Source organism: Larus michahellis, chromosome Z (genome assembly GCF_964199755.1).
Source record: "Larus michahellis chromosome Z, bLarMic1.1, whole genome shotgun sequence".
NCBI classification, from domain to species: domain Eukaryota; kingdom Metazoa; phylum Chordata; class Aves; order Charadriiformes; family Laridae; genus Larus; species Larus michahellis.
In genome coordinates this window covers 31,362,003-31,381,424 of record NC_133930.1, presented here as the reverse complement: position 1 = coordinate 31,381,424, position 19,422 = coordinate 31,362,003, and the positions used below count along the sequence as shown (strand labels likewise).

Sequence of the window (19,422 nt, the reverse complement as noted above, 5' to 3'; positions counted from 1 at the left end):
CCATGATGATTGAAATCCTGTTATTATTCAATTTTTGTGTTTTCCAGAATTTTGGCAGAATTTAAACTTTCCCAGAATATTTTACCAGATTATGATTTTATCTTTACTGTTCTTGGTTTCTACCTTAGTCTGCTACTGTTCATACTTGCAGCACCAATGTTGCATTTTTTTTTTACACAGGCCTACAAGGCATTTCAGTTAGTTAAAAACTGTTAGCATTACATGTAACTGTAGTTTTCTGACATAATTTCTTTCCAATTAGGTGAAAGTGAAATCCTTGAAACTCTATACAATATTGCAAGCCAGAACAAGATATGGAGGTCCTATATAGGCATGGGTTACTACAACTGCTCAGTGCCTCAGCCCATTGCACGGAATTTGTTGGAGAATGCAGGATGGTAATGTACAACATTTTCTTTTCACATGCGTATGTATAAATACATGTTTAAAGTTCGTTTCAGCATAGGCAAATATACCCCATAGCTGTTTTTTTTTACTAAGGCTTTTATGTATTTGATACTGATGTGTAAGTGTAGGAACTGTGTTGTTCATGCTGAAACTAGAGAGGAAAAAGAATACTTTTGACTTCAGAAGATGCTTTTTCTGCAAAATTTTTCATTGATTTTTATGACTTCTATTCACAGCCCCTATTTATTATGAACTAAAAGAAGAATATTTGCTTTAAGGAAGTACACAGACTTAACTCCTAAACTAAAGTAATTCTTTCCCAGCTTCTGCCTAAATCTAAACCAGCTCCCCCCTCCATTGGTGCATGCAATTTTGGGTGGAGGTAGTTAAATACTATGCAATACACTGATTATGGTTTGCTTATGAGGAAGTAAGAAGCCTTGAAAATCGTAAAGGCTTTTCTTCTGGTATTTCTTTTTTGATTTTTTTTTTTTTTAAACCAGAGACCTTCGGAGTTTGAATGTGTATCCATAAAGTATGTTCTTGTCTGAAGAAATAATTCACTGGTGCCTGAAAACAGGTAGACAGCAATACTTGATTAAGTCCTTTATGAAGAGGCTAAGAATATTGTACTTTCATAGAATCATAGAATCTTCATGCTTGGAAAGGTCCTTTGAGATCATCAAGTCCAACCATACACACACACACAAAACCCCCCCCTACAATCTCTGCCACTAGAGCATGCCCTGAAGTGCCAAATCTACATGTTTCTTAAATACCTCTAGGGATGGTGACTCAGCCACCTCCCTGGGCAGGCCGTTCCAGTGCCTGACCACTCTCTCAGTAAAGTAATTATTCCTAATATCTAATCTAAACCTCCCCTGCCACAGCTTCAGACCATTTCCTCTGGTCCTGTCCTTAGTCACCCGGGAGAAGAGGCCAACACCCCCCTCTCTACAGCCTCCTTTCAGGTAGTTGTAGAGGGCAAGGAGGTCTCCCCTCAGCCTCCTCTTCTCCAAGCTAAACATGCCCAGCTCCCTCAGCCTCTCCTCATATGACTTGGTCTCCAGACCCTCACCAGCCTCGTAGCTCTCCTCTGGACACGCTCCAGCACCTCAATGTCCCTCTTGTACAGAGGGGCCCAGAACTGAACACGGTACTCGAGGTGAGGCCTCACCAGTGCCGAGTACAGAGGCACGATCACTTCCCTACTCCTGCTGGCCACGCTATTCCTGAGACAAGCCAGAATGCTGTTGGCCTTCTTGGCCACCTGGGCACACTGCTGGCTCATGTTAAGCTGGCCGTCCACCAGCACCCCCAGGTCCTTTTCTGCTGGGCAGCTTTCCAGCCACTCTGCCCCAAGCCTGTAGCGTTGCTTGGGGTTGTTGTGACCGAAATGCAGGACCCGGCACCTGGCCTTATTAAACCTCATACCATTGGCCTTGGCCCATCGATCCAGCCTGTCCAGGTCCCTCTGTAGAGCCTTCCCACCCTCAAGCAGATCAACACTCCCACCTAGTTTGGTGTTATCTGCAAACTTACTGAGGGTGCACTCAATCCCCTCATCCAGATCATCGATAAAGATATTAAAGAAAACTGGCCCCAAAACTGAGCCCGGAGGGACACCACTGGTGACTGGCCGTGAAGAGGATTTCACCCCATTAATCACAACTCTCTGGGCACGGCCATCCAGCCAGTTTTTAACCCAGCGAAGAGTACACTTGTCTATGCCATGATTCGCCAGCTTCTCCAGGAGAATGCTGTGGGGGACGGTGTCAACGGCCTTACCAAAGTCCAGACAGATAACGTCCACAGCCTTCCCCACATCCAGAAGGTGGGTCACATGGTCATAGAAGGAGATCAGGTTGGTTAAGCAGGACCTCCCTTTCCTAAACCCATGCTGGCTGGCCCTGATCCCTTGGCTGCCCTGCACTTGCCATGAAAGCTCACTCAAGACAATCCTCTCCATCATCTTTCCTGGTACCGAGGTCAGGCTGACAGGCCTGTAGTTTCCCGGATCCTCCTTCCGACCCTTCTTGTAGATGGGCGTCACATTAGCCACCCTCCAGTCATCTGGTACCTCCGCTGTTGACCGAGACTGTTGATAAATGATGGAGAGAGGCTTGGTGAGCTCTTCCACCAGCTCCCCGAGTACTCTTGGGTGAATCCCATCCGGCCCCATGGATTTATGTGTGTCTAGGTGCAGAAGCAGATCATTGACTACTTCCTCCTGGATTATGGCTGGGTTGTTCTGCTCTCCATCCTTATCTTCGAGCTCAGGAGGCTGAATACCCTGGGGATAGCTGGTCTGACTTTTGAAGATGGAGGCAAAGAAGGCATTAAGTATCTCGGCCTTCTCCTCATCCTTGGTTGCAACTTTCCCCCCAACATCCAGTAAGGGGTGGAGATTCTCCTTGGCTCTCTTTTTGTTGACGTATTTATAAAAACTTTTTTTGTTGTCCTTTGTTCTCATCTCCCAGCTGATGTTTCAGTTTTCTGGGACAAGCAAAAGAACAGCCTGTGTGACAGACTTGAATTTGAATGTTATTGGTTTGGTTGGTGGTTCTTTTTCCTTTAATGTAGAAAAGGAAAATATTTTAATGTACCGATTTATATTTATGAACAGTATTAATCTAAATAATAATGGGGTTTTGTGTCTTGATGAACTTTTCCTGACAAAGGCTCTAAAGCTTGAATATAAATACTCATTTAGCATTGACATTTCTCAAAAGAACTATAACTCGGAAATGATGCAACAGAAAAACTAAATGTAATGTGGAGTCTCACTTTCCAACAGACTGAATGCCACTTATACCCTGCATTGGCTCTTCTTGTTTGGAGGTTCCCTTATCTCTAGTCAGTAACATCCTTTTTTTTGGTATTGTATTGAAATAGTAACTGTCATCTTTATTACTGAGTAATTTTTATTTTACTAAAAACAGTGCTTAAAGATGTATGTTAAAAAAACCCCAAAACAAACAAACAAACAGACTCAATTTAGTCCGTGTAAAAAGCCATTGTTACTTAGATCCTATATTTTTCGTCCTTTGGGTTGCCATAAATGAGTCGATGTATCTGTAGACCTCCAAATCTATGTATTATTAAACTTGTCTGCTCTGTTTGCATCTCAAACTTTTGAACTGACGAAAAAGTTGTATGGTTTGGACTCAAGGAATCTATACAGTAAATCTATACATAGTTTTATTTCACCTTATCCCCACGCACTTTTTGCAAAAGTTAAAAAGTAAGTGGACCAAAATGAACTGCATATTTTTAAATCCTAAAAAATTGTATAGTGTTAATGAAACAACTGGGAGAGTCTGTCCAGAAAACTGTTTTTGCAGTGTCCAGTAAAGTCAGACTAGATAGCTAAAAGCTGGACTTCTAGATGGCTGAAGTGAAGGCCAAAATGTTTGCTGGGGAGAGGGTGTGTGTGTGCACATGCAAAAGCAACTATACGGGCTTTATAGAAGCTGATCAAGAAATCAAACCTCTCTTTACATCTACTGAGCGTGTAACACTTCCCGTGCTAACACACTTCACGCCGCAGCTGTGGAACGGGAAATGCTGCAAGGCTCGCAGGGAAATGCTGCAAGCACAGGTTCATGGTGTCGGCTCGGTTCTGCCTCTCTCACATGACTCGTAGTTTCTCATTGCTTGGCATTCGTTACGAATACTTCAGTATTCGTGAAAGAAGCAATTTCAAAACACTTGGGGTAGATATTTTTCAGGTCACTTATTATCCAAAGAACTCTTTAAAAGTTAGAGAACAAGCAGGGGAATTTCTGCTGTGGACCTGAAATGCTGCAGTTAAAACTCCAGTCTCCTACGTAAGGGATTTGACTTATTCGCAGAAGGTAGAGGATGAGTGTCCCTTATTCTTGATACTTAACTTCCTTGGTCGTGGTTATTGGCTGCTGCTAACAATTCCTTGTTCCTAGCAATCTGTGACTAACGATCCCATGCTAATGTGGGGTGGAAGTCTTAGAAGTATTTTCCATACACTACTTAGCTGACATTACCAAAAATATTAGCCTGTTTTTTTCCAAACAGGCTTTTACCTTCTCTTTAGAACATCTCAACTCCAAAATGCAGGCAGAAGGATTTGTTTTGGGGCATACCACCAATTATGTGACTTTCAGCACAGACCCCTCAAATGTATGAATACCTGCCACCTGTCTGCTGGTATGGACGCATAGTCTTTATTCTGCTGTACCCCACATTAACATATTCATTAGATTTTTTCACACCCAATGTGCCGAACTCTTTCCTGGGTAGCATACCAAATTAATTCTGTTCCCTGCCATGAATATAAATGAATAACTGAAGGTATGAAGAATATTTTATTTCAGAAATTAGCTTACTTATAGGCTTCTTATTAACATATACGTCAAAACAGTGTATGTAGTATTTATTTTGGGGGCTTAAATGGATAAAAATACCTATCAGGCCCTGAAAATCAAGAAAGCCTTTAAAGTTGCGCTAATGCCATACAATGGAGCATGATGAAGACGTCTCCAGAGTACAGCTCACTTGATTGCTTTGCCCCCAGACGTTTAATATGTAAGAATAAAGTACCTGTACCAAGGACACTTGCAATCTTTAACATTGGTAGTATAACTTATTAAACTTATTAGCTAGTAGCACTCGGCACTTACGCATTGCGTTCCGAAAATTACTGCATACCTTGCAAAAATCTGATACAAACATTATGCTACTGTTGTAGAGCGGATGCAGAAAGCCGCACAAGCAAAGCTGCACAAAGCATGCCAAATTGGCAGGGTTTATGCTTCCAGTGGAAACTGGCACGTCTCAATGGCCTATCGTAAGATTATCTTGCTTTCTCAAACTCGTGGGTCAGACACTGTTTTAGGAACACCCTTATAACTGCTCTTCAAAGATGCATAAAGTGCCAAGTGATGCACCTGGAGCTCTATATGCAGTACAGCATTTGGGAATTTTACAGGCTGGATGGAACTGCTTGCAGTTGGATGGCTCCCAGTTGTACAGCTTTACTCTAGTGTCTTTCTACACTGCAGTTTTTATATATGTTCATATTTAAATTAAACACAGCTGTTTTGTTTTCATTTTTGTTTTGTTTCAGTTTTGGCCTTAACAGTGATGTCCAGTCCCTAATAGTCAGATAATTTAAAAATTACATGTATTCATGACTGAACTTTAGTCTCAGTTTTACAGTGTTGTCAGGTGTATGAATTATCTTTTTTCTCTGGCTCATGTATGTTGGCTTTATATTCTACCAGCGGTCTGTTCTTAAAGTAAGTTAATTTAATCTTATTAATTGTGAGATCTCCAAAAGAATACTCTGTATATCTGGAAATCCAAATCGATTCTAGGTCTGCCATTGTGTGAGATTAGTCTTGCAGGTGTCTAAAACTGCAACAACATAATTTATAACACGATAAACGTATTGTGTTGATTAGGGACACATTAACTACCCAGAGATTCAGTCAAAGTCTAGAAAAAAAATCACTAAGCAAGATACAGGGTGATCTGTTTTGCTAGAACTTACTGTGTAAGAAGAAATAAATTTGGCTTAGTCTTAGATGTTATTAACTGTACACCTGCAAGTACTAATCAAGAACTAGTTCATTGAATAGTGCTTAATAGTGGGGCTTTCTGAATCTTTGCATGGAAGCAAGGGCAAACCTTACTATAAAGAAGCCATAGTTGTTAATCTTGCAGTTAATGTATAGTCTGTTTCGTTGCTAAATCTAGAACAAACCCAACCCAAGCATGAAAGGTTCTGCACTTTCATAAGCCAGGTCTTTTGGTGAGTGGCCTAGCTTTTGGATGAAAGCATGCTTCCTAAATACTTCTTGCTTTGATGCCAGGTTTTCTTTTAAAACCTTCATGGGTATCCTAAAGTTGGTAGGGGGGCCATCGAGAAAACAAATCTTTATACTCCCAGATTGAAAGTTTATCTGACAAACCAAAAGGTGGGTTTAGCAGCTGTGGAGAAAAGAAATAAATATTACTACTGAGATGAGCAATGTTGCATGCAGCCCAGGACATGGTCTCACTTGTGAACTGTGCAGTCAAGTATAGGACGATAAGTAATTCGTTTGGGAAAATCATCAATAGTTATCTAATTTGATATATAGCTATTGCCTTCTGTCACAGTACTGAGTACTGTGTGTGAGAAATATAAGCAGGTGTGCCATTTAAATAGACAGTAAATATATTAGCACCATATATTACCCTCTGAGGTCACTTATTGAGCATGTCCTTCTTTCTAGCTCTTCCATTCTCTTCTTCAGGACTTTTTTCCTACTTTCTCTCTTGCATTACTATTTTATTTCTCCTCCCATCTTGCTTTATACCACTGATTCTGCAGCTTTTTCTTTAAATACCTTTGTTGCTCACCTTCTATTGGCTTTACTTGACTTGAGCTTCCAAATACTTCAGTCCCTTTAAAGATTATACCTTCACCCGGGAGCATTTTTCAAAAGTCTAGGGCTTACTACCACCCTCTCAGGAAACAAACTTCTGTTTTCTTCCATTGCTAGAAAACAGAGGCCATGAGTGTTTCCACTTACCAGTTCTTTCTGGCCTCTACTCTGAGTTCAAACCAGTGTAATTTCTGTCCTGAACCATCATGGAATCCAGTACGCAAATTTCCAGCAGTGAGAGGAAAGTCTGGTCTCTGTTCTTGCCTTTCATCCCCAGGCCCATGCTGCTTTCTTTTTCTGGGCTGTTATAGTGGAGGTTTTGCCTTAGATTGTTGCCTTTTCTAAGGAATTGCTTGCCTTGCCTCTACCTTTTGTTTTCCAAATGACAATGGATAAAACTTACATCAGTCTCACTTCCCTTCACTGACACATATGGAATCTGTTATTTCACAAGAAGTTGCGTAATTATGAGCTTGATTCTGTGAAATGCCGAGTGCCTTCCTTCCCGTAAGAGGTGAGAAGATTTGGCAAATAAAAGGGCTTCAGAAACATTATTGAAAGATAATGACAATACCTAGATACGATTGAAACAAGGATTCTCATGTGCATACTGTGACTGGGCTCGATCCTCCCACACCCAGCACCTGTTTCCCCTCTCCTGCACTCACACCTCTGTTTTAAAAGTAATTTCTCTTTTTGAAATATAGAAATAGAGTTCTTCTCCTGTAAAAAGCCAAGTCAATACGAGAAGAGAAAATATTCTCAGGCTTCCAGGAGAGTAATAAATTACAGAAATCTAAAAATAACTGTTTTCTAACAAACTTTCACGTTAACAAACTTAGCAAATTATGCTTTACAATTTATTTTTCCTGTGACATAGCTCAGTTACATATTGGCATAATTCTATTACACATTTATTTTCCTAGACCCAAACTCAGAATTCTTTTCTTACAGGGTTACTCAGTATACTCCTTACCAACCCGAGGTGTCCCAGGGCAGGCTGGAGAGCCTGCTAAACTACCAGACTATGGTCTGCGATATCACAGGAATGGATGTGGCTAACGCATCCCTGCTGGATGAAGGGACAGCTGCCGCAGAAGCCATGCAATTGTGTCACAGGTACTATGTTTAAATGTATGGTTAAATCACAGCAGGAAGGAATTTTGGAGTTTGGAAGGAATGTAGCAAGAGATGAGGACAGACTGCACTCTGGGGAGACCTTATAGTGGCCTTCCAGTACCTAAAGGGGGCCTACAGGAAAGATGGGGAGGGACTTTTTATCAGGGAGTGTAACGATAGGATGAGGGGTGATGGTTTCAAACTGAAGGAGGGTAATTTAGATTGGGTATCAGGAAGAAATTCTTTACTGTGGATGTGGTGAGACATTGGAACAGGTTGCCCAGAGAAGCTGTGGATGCCCCATCCCTGGAAGTGTTCAAGGCCAGGCTGGATGGGGCTTTGAGCAGCCTGGTCTAGTGGTTGGTGTCCCTGCCCAGGGCAGGGGGGTTGGAACTAGATGATTTTTAAGGTCCCTTCCAACCTGAACCATTCTATGATTCTATGATTTGGGTGCAAGTGCATCAATTGGGAATTATTTATATATCACTGGCCCTCTTTATACCCTCACCCCTCTATTTTCCTGCATTTGTTCCTCCCAGAATCACTTAGCTGGATACCTTTTCTCCTAAACATCTCATCATAATCCCTTGCAATCCCCAAATGCTCTTGTCTTGCATCCCATAACGTCTCCCCCCACAGGGGGTGCCCAGACAGTGTGTCTGTCTGGGTTAATTAATTAATTTGAGTTCCTGTCTGCCTTGGGGCCTCTCTGCTCCTCTGTGCTTGTGGGGATGGGTCTCTGATGGGCTGGTATCTCCTGTGATGAGCCTGGGAGCAGCAGGGACAGGCTGTTATTTGGTTTTTTTATCATGGTTAAAAGGAGCTTTGCAAACCAATGAAGCACATCACTCCTAAGTATCTAAAAGTGAAACTGTTGCTGGTATATCCAAATTTACTTTCAGGGATGTGTATCATAGGGGCATTTGAAAGGGATGTGCAAACCAAATGAAATCTGAGAGGTGATTGAAGGTCACTGTAGGACTGTATATCAGGAAGGAGGTTACACAGCAGAGACTGTGTTGTAACAATTCAGTTTTTCAAAGCATCAATCTCACATAAAATCGTGTTTACCAGGTAAAACTAAGCAAGTGTCTTACTCTCCATATTACTGCTTTGATGGCTCATGTTTGGTTATCCAGGGCAATACTGAAAATCTGTATTAAAGACCACAGTTGTATTCCTTTAAAAGAGTGTGTGGGTGTGGAGGCATTCCAGCAGCTTCTTCAGTTGGTTCCTTGTTTGTTTCGTAGTCTGTTTTAATTTTTGTCAGGTATGAGTCTCATTTGAGTGTCTGAAATGAACTTTTTTATTCTAAATGAACCAGAAACCTCCATTCAATCTTACACTTAATTTGGTTGTGATAATCAAAAACTACAACTGCCTTTTAACTTAAGAAAACTCACATTTAGAAAACAAATTATTTTTATTTCCATGGAAAACAATATATTCTTGATATGCAAACCTTTTTTTCCTTTTGTTTTTAACAGGCACAACAAAAGAAGGAAGTTCTATGTGGATGCCCGATGCCACCCTCAAACCATAGCAGTGGTCCAAACTAGAGCGAAGTAAAATTTTTCTCCATTTTCCACCATATCTTTTCACTTACATTGAATCATTTTTCATCTGTGACTCTTCACCATGTACCAAATATTTTTAGGATATAGGATTATGCTTTCTTTGCAAAATAGAAGCAGAAATCTGTTAAAATTTGGCATTGCTTCTACTTTTCCATTCAGATACAACTGCAAAGTAATTAAAGATGTTTAAAAGCAGACCAAACATCCGATAAAAAGAAAATATTTAATTTTCCCCTTGTTTGTGGAAATGTATATATTTGGTTATTGAGTTCAGTCTGGTCATTTTTTTTAACTAGGAAATTAATTACCCTATATAGCAAAACTTTTAATGAAAGCTAAATCCAATTTAAGCTTACAGTTTAAAGTAACAATCTTCTAAAAACATGACTTGGTTCTCAAAGTTAAACATACTAAAGCAGCAAAATGCTGATATCAAGTAGCTTATGCATCCTGTGCTCTGCTTTGCTGCAGATTTCTGATGATGACATCAAATGCAATTATTCTTCAGTACTATATATTGTGACATGAAACTTTCTCAATATTTAGCGTTGCAAAGCAGGTTCAAGTCTCTGTACGTTAAAGAAAAAAGTCATATATAAGCCCATGAAAACATCATATTAAGTGTCACTCACAGGCAGAAAGTGGTTTGCATATGTTGTCTTCTGTATGTTTTGTGTTTTCCAGTTACACGGGCATTATTACTGAGCTCAAATTACCCCATGAGATGGATTTCAGTGGAAAAGACATCAGTGGAGTATTATTTCAGTACCCGGACACTGAAGGGAAGGTGGAAGACTTCTCTGAACTTGTTGAAAAAGCTCATCAGAACGGGGTAAAGTAGATCTTATTGGTCTCATCAGTCTGATTCATCAAACAGCTATAGTCATAGAAACTAAGTATTCCATGAGCTACTGTCTAAAGCATTACTCTCCAGCTCCATGCAATTGATAACCATTACAACCATTGCACCTCAGCTCTGTGCACATGATATGGAACTGTTTGAAGCTGTATCTTGTTGAAACTTAGATCCCATGCAAACACCCTGTCTTCAGAAAGGAGACTAACTGTTCCATGCACTTCTGTTCTCAGACTCTCGCCTGCTGCGCAACCGATCTTCTGGCTCTCTGTATTCTGAAGCCTCCTGGAGAATTTGGGGTCGATGTTGTCCTGGGTAACTCCCAGAGGTTTGGAGTGCCGCTCTGCTATGGAGGACCCCACGCGGCATTCTTTGCTGTCAAGGAAAATCTAGTGAGAATGATGCCGGGCAGAATGGTGGGTGTTACGAGGTAAGGGCTCCCTTCACCGTTAGTGTCTTCAAGGAAAATCAAAACAAAACACATCGTGACCATCTTGTGCAGCCTTTATGAATAACAACTGACCGTGGTGTTGTACCGAACACCTTTTTTTCTTGGAAACCGGGGAGAATAAAAGTTGCCTTCAATTTTTAGGAAGGAAGCTTAAAGAATTGCGTTTGTCTGGAATGAAGCTGTGAACTGCCTATAGTAGTTGCTGCAATGTGGGATGAAGGATCATAGAATCATAGAATCTTCATGGTTGTAAAGGACCTTTGAGATCATCGAGTCCAACCAAACAACCTACAATCTCTGCCACTAGAGCATGCCCTGAAGTGCCAAACCTACATGTTTCTTAAGTACCTCTAGGGATGGTGACTCAGCCACCTTCCTGGGCAGGCTGAGCAGGATAGATAACTAGTTTCAGGTTAGCATGCGTAGAGCCCAATGTCTTAAATTGCTGTAATTTAAGTAACAGAAGCAACATTTTTGCTTGCGATTTAGAGATGCAAATGGAAAGGAAGTGTACCGACTTGCTTTGCAAACACGAGAGCAGCACATCAGGAGGGATAAAGCTACCAGCAACATCTGCACAGCACAGGTAACTTGTCATGCTTTATTTTTGGCAGCAGAAAGGAACAAGTTAAACCATAACTTTGTAGTCCTAACGTCACAGTAATTTGAGTTAGCTTTACTTTTGGGAGTTTTTACTAGGAAAATGAAGAACATTGAAATATCCTGATGTTTGTGCGTTTGTTTTGAGTCCTTTGGAAAAATACCATGAAAATTCCTTTGGAAAAATACCTTGAAAATACCATGATTGGGTAATTAATTATACAAAATAGTTATCTTCTGCATGCCTCCACAGACCTTCAGCCAGACAGGTTCCTAATTTCTTCTGCTCCTATCAGTGCTTTGCTCATGCTCTTAATGTTGTGCCAGATTTTAAGGAGGGATTACTAATACTAAAATGAGCTTAATTACTTAGTATTCAGGAGATATTCCATAAATCTTTTGTACCAATCCTAAACAATGAGTTTCCTGTGAGACTAGCTTTACTTGAGAGTCTTCAAACGTCTTTGCTGCAGTAGTTGAATTTAAATTCATGTTAATTGCTGACACATTTCAACAGGCATTGAATTCATAATCAGTGCTTACAGTTTCATAAAAGTATTTTGCCTTTCCCAGCTTCAGTTTTGTAGGCAACACGTAATCAAGTATAACATCAGCTGAGGATATGTCATTGTCCCTGGGTGCTAAAGAAACTTTCCACTAAGCTAACATGCAGTAATCTTTGATAATAATAATAATGTCCTAAACTTAATTTGAATCCTAGGCTCTTCTGGCTAACATGGCAGCCATGTTTGGTGTATACCATGGGTCTGATGGATTAAGGCACATTGCAAAACGGGTACACAATGCTACTCTAATCTTGGCTGAAGGTGAGTGTTTAATGTTTGCAGAAACTATTCTTAAATCTTTACAACTTCTTAAATAATGCATCTTCTTAAAAAAAACTTACAGTGGTTTTTTGCCAGCTGATGTGTGTTCTCTCAACTCTAGAGAGAACAAAATTCATAGCTAATGTTTTTGCGTACTTCTCGTAATGACACCCCAGAATTAGATATCTGTGTGATATGAGCTTGCAAACATTACTCCTGTTTCCTTAGGAAACTAACAGAAGTCTACACAGCGAGTCCCGAGACAATAAGATTCAAATGCTGTTTTCCAGCTGCAGGGTCTGTACTTCACTTACTGGACCATCCTAGTTTACACACAGAAATCTGCACAGAGTATTAATAACATAGCAAAAAAAAAAAAAGTAATAAATGAGATTAAAGAAATACCTGCTATGAACACTGAAATCCCAGAGCTTAAGCACTGACTGAAAGCACAGAATCTGTAGCAGGAAATAATGATTGCTGCTGAACTGTGTGGCCTGATAGGTTTTTTTCACTGACATGACTATCATTGCTGTCAGAAAGAGCTATGCAGAACTCGAATGCTGGGAACTGAGGAATGATTGCCACAATTATCCATGCTTTATTTGCCAGGTTAGCTGGAAGACCTTTTGCTGCTGTGAAATGCACTAATACTCTAAACTTTGTTATGGCAAGCTCCATGATAGTTAATATCCATTCATATAATACAGTTTTTCTTTCCAGTCCTGTGACTTCGTCCTTATGTCATTCATATACGAATTCTGCTACTGTATATGTTACAAATCTGTTGTGTCAGGAGGATGTTCCCTCGACTCAATCTGCATTATTAATTAGGTCTGAATCTGATTTAGATGCATTTCACGTGCAGTGACATTTCACTAAAAAGTTGGTGATTTTGCTGCCCTGTACACAAGGGGAATATTCTGCTTAATTATGTAAAAGCATTTACTTATGAGATCAATAATGTTATGCAAGTACTGTGTAGGCAAGCAATACAGTATGCAGCTAATAGAATCAACTTGTTTTTTATAGGTCTCAGGCGAGCTGGTCATAAACTACATCACGATCTGTTCTTTGATACCTTGACGATCACGTGTGGATGCTCAGTCAAAGAAGTTTTGGACAGGGCAGCTCTTAGAAAGATAAATTTTCGGACTTACAGTGATGGCAGAGTAAGCAACTCCCTAAACCTTTCAGAAAACTTTTATTATGACTTTTTCTGCATTAAGTTTCTAGACATCACATGTGCTAAACAGAACAAAATTATTTAAGACTTCTTGTAATTTGCTCAGATATATCAGTTGATTGTAAAGGTAATACAAAGAATGAAGTCGTTAACTTTCAGAAATAATCTTTGTATTTTCATTTTATGCCTATTTAAAAAGATGACCTAATTGTTTCATGTTAAATACGCCACTAAGGGCTAGAGTGGAGAGACTCTAAAATTTAATGATGAAATGCAAGGTGACCTCTAGAATTCAGGTCTCGTGGCAGTGTTTAAAGACTTTTTAGTTAAGTTTTTAGTTTGGTGTTTAAAGATTGAAATCTAAACCACATTTTGGTGGGCACTAAAGGACTTTTGGCAAAGCCTAATATTTCTGTAAAATGGGATGGGGGGAGGGGGCAGTCTAGCAAAATAGGCAATTTTCCTATTGAATGGAAAACACTTAAAAACGTTAGAAGTGAGGTCACAAGTCTTGAAGCTTGTGAGACATCTGGCTCGGATGGTTTAGCAGGGGAAAGGTAGGAATTGGAAAATTTTATTTAAGTGAAATAAAATTATGTATCTATTACATAAAATGAAATGACATTTACAAATTGTTGGGCAGGTTGACTTTTTCCTTTTTTTCTTCCTGTGTTTCTGGAATACTTTTTCTTGAACAGAACAAATATCCTATGCCTCTAGAATTAAGAGCTTTGAATAATTACTGTTGCTTTTGTCCATAGCTTGGAGTATCACTTGATGAAACTGTAAATGAGAAAGATCTAGATGACATATTATGGATTTTTGGTTGCGAGTCTTCAGCGGTAAGTAGACAATAGATGATATGGATTAAATTATCTGAATGTTTTAGAAGTTTCATGAAAAGCAAAACTGCTCTTGGGACAGTGGGTGTCTATATGATGACCATTTGTTAAATGCTGAGAATTGCAGATCCTCTCTTAAAGAAAGAGGCAGTATGAGATAACAATGGTCTATGCTACCAAATAATGCCATTTTCTTATTGTGACACTTAGTCCTTTTGATCAGCTTGCACACCGTGCGTTTAGGCTGTTACTTGTTTTGTGAGGGTTAGGACATGGTGGTCAATTATTTCTCTCCCACTGGAATTGTTGATGCATGTCATTATTAATTAGCAGCAATATTTCCAAGATGAAGACTAGTGAGACATCTGTACCCAGTTTTAATATAATGCTGTTGTCATGCTAGATGTGTACAAGTATGTATGCTAATACAGGGTGGGTTTTTTTAACTAAAAAGCTGATTAAATCTTGTGGTAAACTGGTAGTGTAAGCTAGTTCTAATGGAAATTGGAAACTGACTGTGAAAAGAGAAATTTTCATGAAAGTATTTGACTCCATGTTTCTTTGTGTCAAAGGAGCTAATTGCTGAGGGCATGGGCGAGGAAACCAAAGGCATCCTTAGCACCCCATTTAAGAGAACTTCCAAATTCTTGACACATCAGGTTTTCAGCAGGTTTGTGAAATTGCTGTATATCTGATATTTTAATGGAATCTGAAATTATCTCCTTTCAAAAGTGGTATTAGAGTCAGCTGAGGACAGTTTTGTAGCTGTACTCACACAGTCATTGAAATACTCTATTTAGTAGCATCTTTAGGTATCTTTTCACGTTTTAAATGAGCAAAGCCATACTCATGGTCGTGCAGGGGATGTGTTTTTCCATTAATCTGCTAAATTGTACAAGCTATTACTCGAGGATGTAGTATCAACAGACTTACTAGAGCCCTTACATTCCATATTTACTGATAGCATTTCTGAGCAAAAGATAATAGGCATTTTGCATCCATATTGCTATTAGCAAGCATAAATTATCGATTTGTAAAGAAGTACCTAGTTTATATTAAAATATATCCTCAGTCTTAATTTTTTTTTAATGGCTTTTCCTATGTTAGAGCACAGATGAACGAGCTGGTATAGCTAATCTACTTGCCTTAACAACATATTTTATGTTCTCCAGCTATCACTCTGAGACAAATATCGTGCGGTACATGAAAAGATTAGAAAACAAAGATATTTCCCTTGTTCACAGCATGATTCCTTTGGTAAGTATTTACCAAAAAGAGAAAAAATTAGGTGCTTACATACCTATTTATATATTTTAATAAATACTGACAAATGTGTTTGTATTTTTAGGGATCCTGCACAATGAAGCTCAATAGTTCAGCTGAACTTACAGTAAGTTGCAGTAATACTGTCTTACTTGAGACCCGCATGAATAAACTGTCTAGTCAATGTCATTGTAGAGAAGTAAAGACTGCTTTTGCTCTCGTACTCCAGCTGAGGCGGCAGTTTCAGAAGTAGCTAAAGTCCTCAGCTCCCTTTTCCGCTAGGAAAAAAGCTCCGGTAAGCATACTAGGAGTGCAACCAGCAGGAGAGTGAGTGTCCTTGAAGACTACATTCTGAAAAAAATATTGAAAATAATTTTTGGAATTAGGTATCACAGTCCTGTTCCCTCATGTGATGTTGCGGTACCTAACTTCTATCTGCTTTACAAATCTTACAATCAAATCCTCAGATATATGGAAAGAGTCAAGTGGGACTGGCAATTCATGCTGCTTTGTCAGTTTGCTGTTCCTTAGAGTAGCACTCCTTTTCCACAGGTGAGGAGATGGAGCCCCGTATATCTTCATTTGTCTAGCTGATAGCAAATGAAGCAGAGCCTTAGCCAGGCTGTTTGGGTACCGAATGCCTTTTTGACTCTGAATGAGCTTCCTCTGTTCCCTCCCTGGTGGCTTGCTTTGATCTTTCACTAGGTTTCCTTTGTCTCCTTTCTCTCACTGCCTTCGCTATGTCTTCCCCCTTCGCTGGTTTCTGTCTTGCATATTCCCTTCTAATTCAAATGGATAGCAACAAAACTGTGTGAAACAGAGTGTCATGTACCATTCCGCATGACTCCTCTCTGTTTGCCATGTGATTCCACAGCCCTACATAAAGGTAGGTGACCTAGAAGGAGAAACTAAGGACCTGGACAGGCTAGAGAGCTGGGTGGAGAGGAACCTTATGAAATTCAACAAGGGCAAGTGTAGGGTCCTGCCCCTAGGGAGGAATAACCCGGTACACCTGTACAGGTTGGGGGCTGACCTGCTGGAAAGCAGCTCTGTGGAAAGAGACCTGGGAGTCCTGGTGGACAACAGGATGACCATGAGGCAGCAATGTGCCCTTGTGGCCAAGACGGCAAACAGTCTCCTGGGGTGCATTAAAAAGAACATGGCCAGCAGGTGGAGGGAGGTCATCCTCCCCCTCTACCTTGTCCTGGTGAGGCCGCATCTGGAGTACTGTGTCCAGTTCTGGGCTCCCCACTTCAAGGAGGACAGGGAAGTACTGGAGAGAGTCCAGCAGAGGGCTACCAAGATGGTCAAGGGACTGGAGCACCTCTCTAATGAGGAAAGGCTGAGAGACCTGGGTCTGTTAAGCCTGGAGAAGAGAAGACTGAGAGGGGATCTCATCAATGCTTATCAATATCTAAAGGGTGGGTGTCAAGAGGATGGGGCCAGGCTCTTTTCAGTGGAGCCTGGCGACAGGACAAGGGGCTGCAGGCACAAGCTGGAACACAGGAAAATCCATCTCAACGTGAGGAAAAACTTCTTTACTCTGAGGGTAACAGAGCTGCCCCAGAGTCTCCTTCTCTGGAAACATTCAAAACCCACCTGGACACATTCCTGTGCAACCTGCTCTAGGTGAATGTGCTTTGGCAGGGGCGTTGGACTAGGTGATCTCCAAATGTCCCTTCCAGCCCCTACCATTGTGTGATTCTGTGATTTTTAAGCATCTTCTGAATGTTAAAAAAAGTGTTACTGGAAATCATCCTACAGTGGTTTGGGAACTCGTCTTGCTGCACAAATGTTTGGGGTTTATTTGAGCACAGGGGAGCTTCTTTTCTTTACAGATTTTAACAAAAAAACTCAGAGTTGTCTGCAGAATTTTTCGTTACAGCACGTGCTTTTTTTTTTTTTAATAGCCTATTTCATGGAAAGAATTTGCCAACATCCACCCTTTTGTGCCCCTGGATCAAGCTCAAGGGTATCAGCAGCTTTTCAAGGATTTAGAGAAGGACCTATGTGAGATTACTGGCTATGACAAAATCTCCTTCCAACCAAACAGGTAGGAAATTTTTTTCTGGACATTTGCTCCTTAACATGAGTCCAGAACCTTATCTCTAAAGGAAATGTGCAAGCCAAAAGTGGACGAAGATTCTACAATTAAATTTGACACAGAGAAACCTTCAATGCAAGGTTATGAAAACAAGATTTGTTTCTTCAAAACTACAGAACTTTATTTTGTCACATGTCTACTAGTTTAATGATTTGGTCTTTTCTATTCTTTCAATCTTTTTGAGTGAAGGCTAGCTTCTCCACCATTGTTTTTTTAAAATGGTGATGTTACTGATATCCTCCTATGAACTAGAATTAAAGATTTGAAATAGGAATAAGCTGTATGAGCTGGCAACTATGTAATAGTTGAAACTGCTCTTTGGTACACTAGGTAATACTAGGTTTGGCTGAAGAATGCCTAGGATCTGCATGCTCACTGAAATAAATAAAGCAGAGCTGAATGAATACTGCTGCAGCCTGTTGGTGTCCGTTAGGAGTTTTGATACAAAATGAGCAGCAAGGACTTATTCTGGCACTCAGGATGTCACTGGAAGAGTTCTTATGTTTCACTGTGTACACTTTACTATGCATTTCAGTATTAGTTTGCCTCTCCGTAGTCGAGCATGTAGTCCCCCTGCTATGTGCAGAAATGGGGATCAACTCAGCCACCAAAAGGATTTGACATCATAGTGTAAGTACATAAAACAGCATAACTTTTTTCACCTACTGTTTGCAAAAGAGGCAATGTTAATTAGTGCTTGTCCATTTGCCGTTTAATCCATGGGATGTGCTGCTTTTAATTTGCTCACACTTGCCTAAAGCTATTGAGAAGGATTAGGGCTGGACAATTCTGAATTTTCAGGAGAGAGCTGACACTTTCTGGTTTGTGTGCTCGTGTAACAGGGTTTGTGTTCCTCTTGCAGTGGTGCCCAAGGAGAGTACGCAGGTTTGGCTGCAATCAAAGCTTATTTAAATGCAAAAGGAGAACGTCATAGAACTGTAAGTGTCAACGCTTGTGTGGGGAAGAAATTTGGGTGGGAAGTGGAGACAGGAGAGTTAATTCAGCAGCTAGGACTCGCCTAGAGAGAAACTAGGTTGTGTATCGTCACATGTGACAAGCGTTCGGTATTCCCTGCTTCCCTCATCAATCATGGGTGCCATCTTAAAAGTCTTCCTTTACTTTACAGACAGTGGGAATGAGGAAAGGGGACTCCCTGAATGGGTGATTGTACTGGGTCTGGCTGAGATGGAGTCAATTAACTTTCTCCACAGCAGCTCGTATAGTGCTGTGCTTTGGATTTGTGACTAAAGCAGCGTTGATAACACAGGGATGGTTTGGCTATTGCTGAACAGTGCTTGCACAGTGTCAAAGCTTTCTCTGTCACTGCGCCCAGCCCTCCCTGCCCTGACCCCTCACCAAGGGAGTAGGCTGGGGGTGGGCAAGAGGTTGGGAAACTGACCAAAGGGATGTTTTATGCCATATAATGGCATGCTTAGCAATAAAAGCTCAGGGAAAGGAGGACAAAGCAGGGAAGGTCATGGTTATGGCATTTTTCTTCTCAAGCAGCCATTACGTGTGCTGAGGCCCTGCTTTCCAGGAAGTGGCTGGACATCTGTCTGGCCATTGGAAGTAATCAATGAATTCCTCTTCTTGCTTTGCTTGTGCATGTGTCGTTTTTTTTTTTTCCTATTGAACTGTCATTCTCTCAATCCACGAGTTTTCTTACTTTACTTCGATTTTCTCCTTGTCCGATGAGAGGCGGGAGTGAGTGAGCAGCTGTGTAGGTGTTTGGCCATTGGCCGGGTGAATCCATCACAGTCCTTTTTAGCACCCGGCATG

The 19,422-nt window shown here is 40.6% G+C and overlaps 1 protein-coding gene across 1 annotated transcript in view; it reads left to right on the top strand.

Moving 5' to 3' along the window:
* The window catches only part of GLDC (glycine decarboxylase), a 45,733-nt gene that overhangs the window by 8,540 nt on the left and 17,771 nt on the right, over nt 1–19,422 (top strand). Inside the window, exons 3-16 of the mRNA XM_074570415.1 lie at nt 263–398; nt 7,773–7,937; nt 9,425–9,502; nt 10,199–10,346; nt 10,604–10,800; nt 11,311–11,407; nt 12,143–12,248; nt 13,281–13,420; nt 14,196–14,276; nt 14,849–14,946; nt 15,449–15,533; nt 15,625–15,666; nt 17,450–17,592; nt 18,506–18,581. Of these exons, the coding sequence (XP_074426516.1) occupies nt 263–398; nt 7,773–7,937; nt 9,425–9,502; nt 10,199–10,346; nt 10,604–10,800; nt 11,311–11,407; nt 12,143–12,248; nt 13,281–13,420; nt 14,196–14,276; nt 14,849–14,946; nt 15,449–15,533; nt 15,625–15,666; nt 17,450–17,592; nt 18,506–18,581 (1,592 nt within the window). The remainder of the gene's footprint in view (nt 1–262; nt 399–7,772; nt 7,938–9,424; nt 9,503–10,198; nt 10,347–10,603; nt 10,801–11,310; nt 11,408–12,142; nt 12,249–13,280; nt 13,421–14,195; nt 14,277–14,848; nt 14,947–15,448; nt 15,534–15,624; nt 15,667–17,449; nt 17,593–18,505; nt 18,582–19,422) is intronic.